At 36.6% G+C, this 11555-nt stretch overlaps 1 protein-coding gene across 1 annotated transcript in view; it reads left to right on the top strand.

The window, feature by feature from the left end:
* Positions 1-1620, top strand: part of CEP135 (centrosomal protein 135) — an 87085-nt gene extending 85465 nt beyond the window's left edge. Inside the window, exon 24 of the mRNA XM_044680405.1 lies at positions 1512-1620. Coding sequence (XP_044536340.1) covers positions 1512-1620 — 109 coding nt within the window. The remainder of the gene's footprint in view (positions 1-1511) is intronic.
* The last annotated feature ends 9935 nt before the right edge of the window (positions 1621-11555 follow it).

Below are 11555 nucleotides of genomic sequence, written 5' to 3'. Positions count from 1 at the left end.
AAACCCTTAACTTCTGTGTATTGACTTATAGGTGGAAGAGTGGTAAGGGTGGGCAATGGGGGTCAAGTGACTTGCCCAGGGTCACACAGCTGGGAAGTGTCTGAGGCCAGATTTGAACCTAGGACCTCCCATCTCTACGCCTGGCTCTCAATCCTCATATACCGTCTTTTAAAACCATTTGATACTTCCCAGTTCTACTTTTCTCTGTATCCTTTGATTTGAATTTTTACTCCAAAATTCATAAAATTTGGCAGAGATTCCATCTGGCAGTATCATTTAAGCCCACAGGAATATCCAGAAGTAGGTAATCAACTTGTGTTTTGACAATTTGAAGCAGATTCTGTTCTATCATGTAAAATGTCCTAGAAAGACAAGATTTCTGTCTACTGTTATCAAATTAATATATCCCTCATTATGCTTCATCAAAGTGTCTGGAACCAACACCTAATTCCTTTCTTCATCTACCTTTACTGGCTGATTGATCTATTCTCTCTTAGCCATGGATCTACTTGATCATTCCTTGGAGGTCAAGCAACTGCTTCCTTTTTAGATTATCCAGCTCTGCCCTCTTCAGGAAGAACTTAAATTAGTTTTCTGTTTTCAAATGTCTGGTATATTTATCTTGAACTTTTTTTCCATTCCAACCTCCTAATGTAGATCATTATGCTTATTTCTTAATCATGTTGAAACTCTTCTTAGGCTTTTCCTTTTTTAGGCATGCTTCATTGCACCATAATTTCCTTGGTCATTTTAGGTGGTGTAGTGGAAGTTGTGTTGTACTAGATGAAGTGCTGGACCTAGAGTCCACTATGTGGATTTAAACTGTTTCCTGGCACTTGTTATACCTGTGTTATCATGGACAAGTCATTTAACCACAATTTCCCCATCTGTAAAATGAGGATAATAATGCCTGTGGTATCAGGTATTGTTTTTATGGTTTAAATAAGATAATTTACATAAAGCATTTTGCAAACTTAAACTAACAACATTGGTAAAATGTTGGTATTTTAAAAGATAGGCCTTTGTACTTATGGTGGGTAACTTGGGACCAGAAAAAGTGCTTTACAATCCAGCCTACTTTCCTCTTTCTGTTCAACTCTAGGCCCAAACTCATCAATTTTTTTTTTTTTGGTCATAGACTGATGGACATTTTCTGTTCTATTAATCTAAATGCATTTTGAACCTGGACTTTAGATATTTTTTGTCCACATAATCTTGTCTTTGTGGTTGATCTAACTCATCTCCTTTGAGGGATGGATTGGGTATAAAGTAAAACCTTGTTTTAATTTGTATTTTATTTGTAATTTGCAGCATGTTTCCTGACAGTTTGCTGATAATTTAAAATTGTTTTTATTGCAAATTCTTTACTTATGTCCTTTGACCAGTTTATATGTGAAATCTTTGATTAACTATATATAATCCTTTCATGTCCCTTCTTAGAAGTCAATGTTTGAAAAAATACAAAATAAAATGTTTTTCACCTTTTTTTATGTGATTGCAAATTTTTTTAGGGCCAGTCACATTCGGGAGTCTAATGTACTTCGAGCTAAAATTACACAAATGCAGGCAGACAATGACGTCTTAAAAATGCAGCTTGCAACTGAGCAGTTTGACCGGTAAGAAAAAATTTGTAGTATAAAGCAGTATTCTCTCTTTTTTTTGTTATAGGCAAATGATAATGCCCTATTAACAGGTGATTAGATTATCTGAGTAATAATTACTAATACTGAGCCACGAATTGTTTTGAAACCACATAAAACTTATTACAAATTTAATCTTTTCTACATAAGTAATAATTATTGTAATTTATACTGTTTCATAGGCTTAGTAAACAGGTCAAAGAAATACCTAAAAATAGTATTACTTTTACACGATAGACTTATTTTTTAAAAATTCTACTGCTTTTGTATTTGTTTCTTTTCTAGGTACTATTTAATTTAATTTAATATTCACAGTCCATCTTCCACAGTTTTACCTGATGCTTTATTGTGGCATGGAAATAGCCCTTGGTCCTTAAAGGCTATGCTAATATAGATTAAACTCATAAAAGTTGTACCATACTGGAAAGGCTTTTAAGTATGGTTCTAAATATAAAATAGATTTCCTTTCCATGGATCAACCTAGCTCAGTACAGAGAGGACTAGCACAAAAGGACTGGCCACTTAATGATGGATTCTTTGCCAATGACAACTGACCAGTGAATTGATCTGAATTTCATGTCAGTTGTGACATTCTTACCATAAGGCACTTTATCTTGTAAATACGCAACAAAAAAAAAAAATAAAAGTTATGGCAGTCCCTTATGTTAAAACTTAATTAAAACTCCAGTCCTTAATTTCCATAGAGTTTATTAATATTTACTTGAATAAGAGAAGACAGACAGATAGAGATTGAAGCCTATTCTCCAACTAGCCACATGGGTGCTTCTCTCATGGCTCTCTCTCTTAGCCCACATCCTTTCACCACTGTGTTCAAGGGAATAAAGAGTCTAGAGCCACAGAGTGAGAGCCCCTTCCTGGAACTTCCTCTTTTATTTCATTCCTTAACCCCAGATCCTTAATCTGGTCCTTTCCAGGTCATGTGCCTAGGTCACACTGTTCTATACTGTGACCTATACTGGAGTGCAAGGAAGTAGGTCAGACCTAAATGTGTGATCCTGAGGGGCTGGGGTGGGAGGGGTTCCCTTCACACAATTTCCCCCCCCCCCCTTGATTCTTTGGGAGATCAGCATGTTAAATCTCCTCACTCTGGTTTTCTGGAAGATTAACATGTCAGAACTTCCCAGTGAATCATTCCATGTAGGTAGCTTATAACTCTAAAGCCTCTCTTACTAGAGGTATATAAAATGGTGCACTTTACGAAGAGGGAATTACAACAATTTGGGGATAAGAGGGAAAAGGAAGAAAAGAGAAAGAAAACAAAAATGAATGATAGACACATTGAAAAAAAAGCCAATCAAGGGGCCCTCCCCTTTGACATAAGAGTTTACATTCAGAATAAATGATATGTTCAACCCCCTTCAGTTCAGTTCATCATATCCCAAAATTCATTCTGGATCTTTTGATGAAGTATGTGGTTTCTGTATGCATCCTTATAACATCTTCTCCAAAAAATTTGCTTTCTTGATCCAGGGTGTTGGTGATTTTCTTTTCCTAAAATTGCTTTAAATATTTTAAACTTTGGAATTGAGGATAATTATACACAAATCTCCCCTTAGGATAGTGTTGACCAACACTAGAATCACCCTGGAATACATGGCTGAGTTATGGGGTATATGAATCAATTCTCAAAAGAAAACCAAAACCCCGTCCCCAAAAAACCTAAATAGAAGAGAAAAAATAAATATCAAAATATATATCAAAAGCTTTCAATCTCAGGGATAGGGAAGCCAAAATGAAAGCAAAACTAAGGTACTTATAGGAACCTGCCATGGTCCAATGTCTGAATATGTCAAACAGCTGCTTCCTCCAACCACAAAACAAATCTTCTGTTTTGGCACAGATCCTCATCAGGCCCACAGTAATTGTTGGTCTCCTTGACCTTGACCAACCTTTGCACTGTGAAGTGGCTCTTTTGTGATCCCTTCTTCTGAAATCAGACACAATTATTAGTTAAAATCCCATAATGCTTAACAATCAGTGGCAGGTTTCCATTGTCTAAAGCTTTTGGGTATGCATTGGTATTAGGACTAATAGATATTGTAAACTTATCCTTCAAATCATAAATATTAATACTGATTCCATATATTTGAGTATGAAAAAAATGAAAAACGAGAAAAAAATCAAATATTCTATTGTAAATATAAAGAAAAACAATAAAAAATCAGGAATTCATAGTTCACATTCCATGTGACCATGAGTCAGCCAAACAGAGGCACAACACAAAGGTTTCTCACTCAGAAACGAGCTCTATTTCCTTTCTAACTTGGCCATGATCCATGGCGTGAATGTACATACTTTTTTCACCAGGTAAAGCTTGGTATAAACAGTAGTGCAACAGCTAATACAGATTCTAAGAATTACCACAATCTATAAAATTATAAGAGCCCATTTGATGACAACTGCAAACAAACCAGTTCCCTACAGCTACAAGAGATTCTACCGGTTATCATTAGGAGTCACTTGAGTCTCTATAGCCACTTGTTGTGTTTCATTTAAAATCCTTTGAAGCTCATGGATATTTGTCACAATTTCTCCAGATCTATTTACATAAGAACAACAAGATTGACTATTAAAGGTACATGCACCTCCTGATTAGCTATATGCATGTCAAAAGCCAACTGATTTTGTAGAACTGTTTTTGCTAAGGAGTCATTCTCTTCTTGTAAGAGATGGCCTTAGTAGTTTGGGGATGGCTTGAGCTGTGTCTTGAGCCAGTCTTTTTAACCTCAGCTGAGATATTTCTAACAGTCATTCCAAAATCTGGCAGGAGTGCCCAGAAAAACCTCTGTACTGCTGATGAAGATGCTACTGAATTTGGCCTCGACTTCTTGGGTCTAGAATGCCACCAAGAACCTAGATTTCTGGCTGTGGACTTGTCTACCCAGCCAACATAGTGATCATGTACTGATACAGGTGGAATAACATAGGCTAAACCACAAGTACCATGCCATCCTGGTGGAAGAGTAGAGTAAACTGAAGGAGTTGCAAATGTAGAACTGTCCAGGGGTCACCAAACCCCATGGGAAATCCTCCTTCCTCTGGGACAAGACTGTAACAGCTGTAAAAGACATGTATTTGTACATCCCACCCATTGCATTTTAAAGCTGTACTCTAGCACAGATAAATGTGGAGGCAGGGAATGGAATGGTGCAGTTGCACTTCACTTTGCCATACATGTACTTACTACTACTGAAATATGGACACCAGCTAGTACCACTGTATTGTATTATATATGTATTCACACAATTAAGAGAATTTGGGGAAAACTCCCCCCATCATGTTCTGGCCCTCTCCCCACCATGAGGAATTTTACAAGGATAAAAGTTAACCGTGAATGGATTATAGCTGGTGAATATTCACATCAACAAGATGTCAAATACATTGGAAATATATATAGTCCACGCATAGCATTTGACACTCATTAAGACAGGGGTCCTAGAGGAGATTTCTCTTGGTACAGGGCTGAGATATATTGTGATATCTGTGCCTTTTCTCTTGAAGGGACCTTTTTTTGGTTTGCTTCTAATGTAATTTATTTTTGTTTATTTTGTTAAAGATTTTCCATTTATATTTTTTCAATATATTTTTAATTCATTAGATACTTCTCAGTTACATGGAAACATATTTTTAACATTCATTTTTTAAAACTTTGAGTTACAAATTCTCTCCCTTCATCCCATTCCTCCATCTTCCTTGAAGAAGGCAAGCAATTTGTCATAGATTATACATGTGAAACCATGCAGAAAAATATTTCCATATTAGTCATAGTCATGTTGCAAAAAAAGAAGAAAAAGTTTTAAAAAGTATGCTTTGATTTGCTTTCAAACTTTCAGTTCCTTTTCTGGAGGTAGATAGTATTTTCCCTCATAAGAGGAAATTCAGAATTCTCTTGGAGCTATTGTTGAGAATAGCTAAGTCGTTCACAGTTAAATCATTGTACAGTGTTGCTGTTATTGTGCACAGTGTTCTCCTGATTTTTCTTTCTTCACTTTGCATCTGTTGTTACAAGTTTTTCTAGGTTTTTCTCCTGCTAGTCATTTCTTATAACACAATTCTATTCCATCATAATCATATGTCGCAACTCTTTCAGCCATTCTCCCAATTGATGGGTATCAGCTCAGTTTCCAATTCTTTGCCACCAACAAAAAGGAATTGCTATGAATATTTTTTGTGCATATAGTGTCCTTTGCCTTTTTTCTTTTATTTATTCAGGCTATAGATCTAGTAACGGTATTTCTAGGTTAAAGAGTATTCAGTTTTATAGCCCTTTAGGCACGATTCTTGAGGGGTCATTTAACAATATATCCTTGCTTCCTTAGGCAGAAAGATCAGTCTCTCAGTGTTTTGGATGCTTAAGGATTCAAAGTGGCAGAACCAAAGACTGTGAACAGTCTGTCCAGAGGATAACAGTGTTATGTATTACTCATTAAAGACACATTTGGAGACCAGAGAAGGTAGACTCTCCAGTATGTGGAAGTCATAAGGAAGAAAGCAGGATTTATTCTTAGGAAGAAAATGAAGGGGAATTTACTAGGCAGGAAGAAGGATCTGTGCTCAAGGACAGTGAGCTTTAGGCCCTAGACTTTGTCTGGGACAAACACAAATCCATGCTGTTCCATCCCTCATGATTCCTAGAAATAATTTAATCTGTAGTAAACAGATCTAAAAAAAATCCATGTTAACATTTAAATAACTACTGTATCACTCTATGTTTTGAGAAGAGAATATTGGGTGGCAGGATGAAAGAATGATGTAGAGAACCAAGGAAAAATTAGGCACAATAGAAACAGAAAAAAATTTTTCTGACTAGTTTAGCCATGAATAAGTTTGTTGACCTTCAGATTAATGTAGACAAATTCAAGTTCTGTTTACAGAAGTGTTGCTGGTTTTTGTGGTCCTATACGCTAGTACAGTGATGGGCAAACTATGGCCCAAGGGCCAGATGTGACCCCCTGAAATGTTCAGTGTGGCATTATTCCTAATCTGACAAATACCATGAGTAGGATACAATACAATGAAACTTAGAAAGAGTTGCTTTAGAAACAGACTGACAGATGAACATATCCTTTCCTTTGGTCCCCTCTTTAAAAAGTTGGCCCATCACTGCACTAGATTCAAAGGCCCACTGGTAATATAATGAAAATAATATTACTGTTATTCTAATGTTAATGCCATGATATACTGTGAACATGCATACATTAGCATATTTTGGCCATTTGTTTTATGTTTATATTAATAATTGCAGCTGATCAATCTTAATCAGTAGTGTGATACCACATCCAAGTTTATAGTCTTATGCTTATGTTCAAAAAAGTTCCTTTAAGTACTGGACTATGCACTTGTAGTCTCTGCTCTAGGGGATTAGGCTAGTTAATCATTTGAGCTTGGGAGTTGTGAGTTGCTGTAGGAGTAAAACTGATTGAATGTATTCACTAAGCCAGTGACCAATATGATGAGGTCTTGTGAATGGGGGGGAAATAGCTTCAATTTCAGCCAAGACAAGATGAGAAGATCCAGTTTTGGGTGGAGGGAAACTCCTTTTCACAAGTAAAAGATATTGAGAGCTTGGCTAGAAAGTAATTTGTTTGAAGAAAATATAAGGGTTTTAATGAACAGAAACTCCCTATAAGTCATGTGTTTACATGGCAGCCAAAAAATCTGATACAATTTTAGATTATTAGTATAGGAGGTAATGGGCTAGCTATATTCTGCCCTGCAGGGTCAGGCCACATTTAAAATATTATATTTAGTACTTGGCAACACATTTTGGAAAGACTTTGACAAAATGAAGAAGTATGCACAGGAAGGCAACCAATATGGTGAAGACTCTTGAGTTTATTCCATATGAGGACCAGTTAAAGGCACTGGGGATGTTTTACCTGATGAAGAGAAGATTGGGGGTGGGAGAAGGGGGAAAAGACTAAAAGACATGATATCTGTGTTAAAGTAGTAGAAGAGCTATTACGTAAAAGAGGAATTAGGTTGCCCTCTTTGAACCCCAGAAGACTGAGAACAATATGTGTAAGTTGCAGATATTCAAATTATGCTTACTTTAAGGGAAAACTTTTTAAACTATTAGAACTCTCCAAATGTGTGGAACATACTGCCTTGGACAGCAGTGAATTCCTCCTCATTGGACCTTTTCAGGAAAATGCTAGATGTCCATATATGAGGTATGTTGTAGGGAAGATTCTTGTTGAGTATGGATGACACTAGATAACCATCAAGGTCCTTTCCAACTCTGAATTTCTGTGATTAGTCAGTGACCTATATCAATTGTCGAAATTACCAAAGGGAATACATTGGTTATACCTTTTACAATTCATTTCACGTATTGTTTCTCAGAATTATTAGGATTGGAATAGCATGGATTTGTGTTTCTTCCATATATATAAATATAATAGAATTCTTTCTCTGCTTATCATTGGCATTTTAAACATTACATGACAGATTTGACTAATATATGTGTGGTACCAGCCTGTTTGAAATCTTTTCTTTTTGTCATCTCTAAAGAATATTGGGATTTAAATTGAAATGATTGGATTTGATAAAATTTATTATACTACTAACAGAGATCGAGTAATCCAGGAGACGCGTTGGCATGGTCTTGCTTACAGCTATATGGACCTCTTCTCCATGTAGATCTCCTTCACATAGGTCTCCCCCACATTCACCTGAACACTCACATGTGTTAACAGAAAGGTATGTATTATGTATGTATATGTATATGATATATTTCACTAATATGCTTAGAGAAGTAATACATGAATTCCAGGATGACTAAAGATTTTTCCATTTAGAACACAAAATTTGAAAGCCATTTTTCATTCATTCAGCATGTATTAGAGAATCACAAGAAACTATAGTTATATTACATTTTATAGTTAGTTAAGAAAACACTTTTTTCCTATATTATCTTATTTAATTCTCACAATGACCTTGAGGTAGAGTTTTACAAGTAACATCATCCCCATTTTATTAATGATAATAGATAATAGCATTTTAAGATTTGCAAGTGACCTTCCATAGATTAGCTTACTTGCTTCTTATAACCACCTTGTGAAGTTAGGTGCTATTGCGAACCCTGCAGGAAGACCACCATCAGACTTGACAATTTGAAGAGCAGGTTCTAGTGATGAGGGAGGCCAGAAGCAAGAGGGTGAAGGAATAAGAGAAGCAGAGGCAAGAGTACTGAGACAGCTGGCCACAAAATGATGCAGAGAGATATAGGATAGTAGCTTGAGGAGGTAGATATTGGAATCTAGAGGAGGTTTTTTTTCAGGAAGAAAGGCTGGAAGAAAGGCTTGCCAGTGTTTGAAAGCATAAAGAAAGAAACAGTAGACAGGAAATGGCCGAAGCTCTGAGAAAGGTGGCAGCAGTGAGTAAGGCTGCAATTAGATATAGCCACCCAGATAGCTAGTACCTCAGGACTTATCAGCTTCCTCGTTGTGGACATCACAGTCATGTTCATTTAGGCTGAGACTATTAGGTCATTTAGCAGATACATCATAATTGCTACTTCATTTTCTGGAACCTCTAGGTCTTTTTTCATATGAACTACTTTCTTGTGACAACTTTTAGTTATACAGCTAAACCTTTGAACCCATCCTTTGGTTTTAGGTCTTTGAAAATCTACTACCTTAAAATATAGGTTATGTGTTAGACTAGGCCTAACATTCCCTGGTGACATGATTATTGCCTCTCTAAGCTTTCATCATTTATCAGTAAGCACTGTGTGTGTGTGTGTGTGTGTGTGTGTGTGTGTGCGCATGCACATACACACAACTATATCTATGATACATATACATATGCATAATATATCCTTTGAGGAAAAGGCATAAGTATTGGGGGTGGGGGATGGAGGGTGGGGGGGTGGAGGGTGGGGGAGGAACAGGAGAGACCTCCTGTAAAGGTGCATCTTCAGCTGAATTTTGAAGGAAATCAGATCTTCAAAGAGGAGAAAGTAAGAAGAGAGCCTCCAAGCACAGGGGACAGCCAACATGAAGGAATATTGAGTGTGAGGAACAGCAAGTAAGCCAATCCACCCGTCCTATAGACTATTGAGGGGAGTAATGTAAGAAGGCTAGAAATATGGGAAGGAGCCAGGTTGTAAATAGTTTTAAGTGTCTGAAGGTTTATAATTGGTCCTAGAGTTAGGCAAGAGCCTCTGGAGTTTATTGAGTACCTTGCATTTGATGGGTAGACCTGCACTTTCGAGAAAAAAATAACTAGAAATATGAGAAGGAGCCAGATTGTAAATAGCTATAAGTGCCTAGGATTTATAATTGGTCCTAGAGGTAAGAAAAGCATGAGAATTTATTGAGTGACCTGCATTTGTAAGTCAGACCTGCACTTTAGATTTAGAAGCAGGAAGACCAATTAACAGGCTGTACAGTAGTACAGGTGAGAAGTAATGGCTACAAGAATAGAAAGAATGAGATTTGTACAAGAGGTGTGAAAATAGAAACAATATAATTTGTCCACAATTAGATACTTGGGATAAGCTCAAGGAGTTGAGGATGGCACCATTTTTGATTACCTGGAAGACTGGATGGATAGTAGTATACCCTTGGCAGAAATAGGGGAGGGTTTGGAAAAAGATAATGACATCCTGTCTTGCCTAGTGGCAGTAATATCAGTTCAAAATGTTCTGTGGGTCTAGAGCTGGATGGAGATTAAGAATAAATATATAGACCTGGAAGCTATTTGTATAGATAATAATTAAACACATAAGAGCTGGTGAAGAAGAGAGCTCAAAATAGAGCCTTGGGATATACCCACTGTTATTGGGAACAGTATAGACAAAAATCCAGCTGAGGACATTAAGAAGCAAATAGGAGGAAAACCTAGAGGAGAAAATGCTGCAAAATCCCAGAGAGAAGAGAAGAGTATCCAGAAGTAATTTAAAGTATTAAATGATTCAGAGAGCTCAAGAAGGATGAGAATTGAGAAAAGGCCAGTAGATATGACAATTATAAAATCACTTGGTAATTTTGAAAAAAAGCCATTTAATTTGAGCAATGAGGTTAGAAGCTGGAATGATGGAAGTTTAGAGGAGAGTGAAAGCATAGTTGAAGCGAGAAATGTATATGGCTTTCCTGGAGCATTTAGCTGGGAAGGGAAAAAGAGATATTAGATAATAGCAGGAATGGTGAGATTATTGTCTATTTTCACCAGTTATCTGGAATCGTTTCATAATTTCTTTTGTCTAAATGGTAAGTGTGAAGACTTTATCAGCTATTTTATTTTTAACAGTTAACATCCTCTCACTAATAGTTGAAATCTCCCATCTTTATTCTTCCTATGTCATGACAGCCTAATTGATAAGTCGGTAATTCATTATCTCTTTATTCTTGCTGGTCTAGCCTAGCATGCTGTAGTTTACTCCAAATACTATATTACTTCCCTTGATCCTCCACAAACTATTCTTGATCATACTAAACCATCTGCCCCCCAATCCCCTGACCCTTGTCACCTATAAAATGTATAGAAGCTCTCTTCTGTCATACTCATTGTGCTCTATAGTGCCTGGTGGAACAACAGGAACAGCATCTAAATACTTTTCTCCTACATCCTCTCTTTTTCACTTTAAAAATCCTCTTAATCAAATCATTCATTCTCCAGCAATTAAAGTATTCCCAACCTTCCTTGAATGCACTCCATCCCTGACCAGATACCCTTCACTTCCCTATCCAATCCCATGATCCAGAAAGCCAAATCATAGTCTCCAGAAGAATCTTCTAAACTAGCCATTTGCTTCCCAAATCTTTCTTTTTGGATGTCCTTCACTTCATATTGCATTGAAAAAACCACATCTGTGTCCCCAGAGCTTTAATTTTCTGTCTAGACCTTTAGAATCCCTTAGAGAAGCCTTCTATGTTCCAAGGAATAAAA

The sequence above is a fragment of the Gracilinanus agilis genome, chromosome 6 (genome assembly GCF_016433145.1).
Source record: "Gracilinanus agilis isolate LMUSP501 chromosome 6, AgileGrace, whole genome shotgun sequence".
Lineage (NCBI taxonomy): Eukaryota > Metazoa > Chordata > Mammalia > Didelphimorphia > Didelphidae > Gracilinanus > Gracilinanus agilis.
The sequence above is the reverse complement of the archived record's forward strand: the minus strand, read 5'-3'. Positions and strand labels throughout refer to the sequence as shown.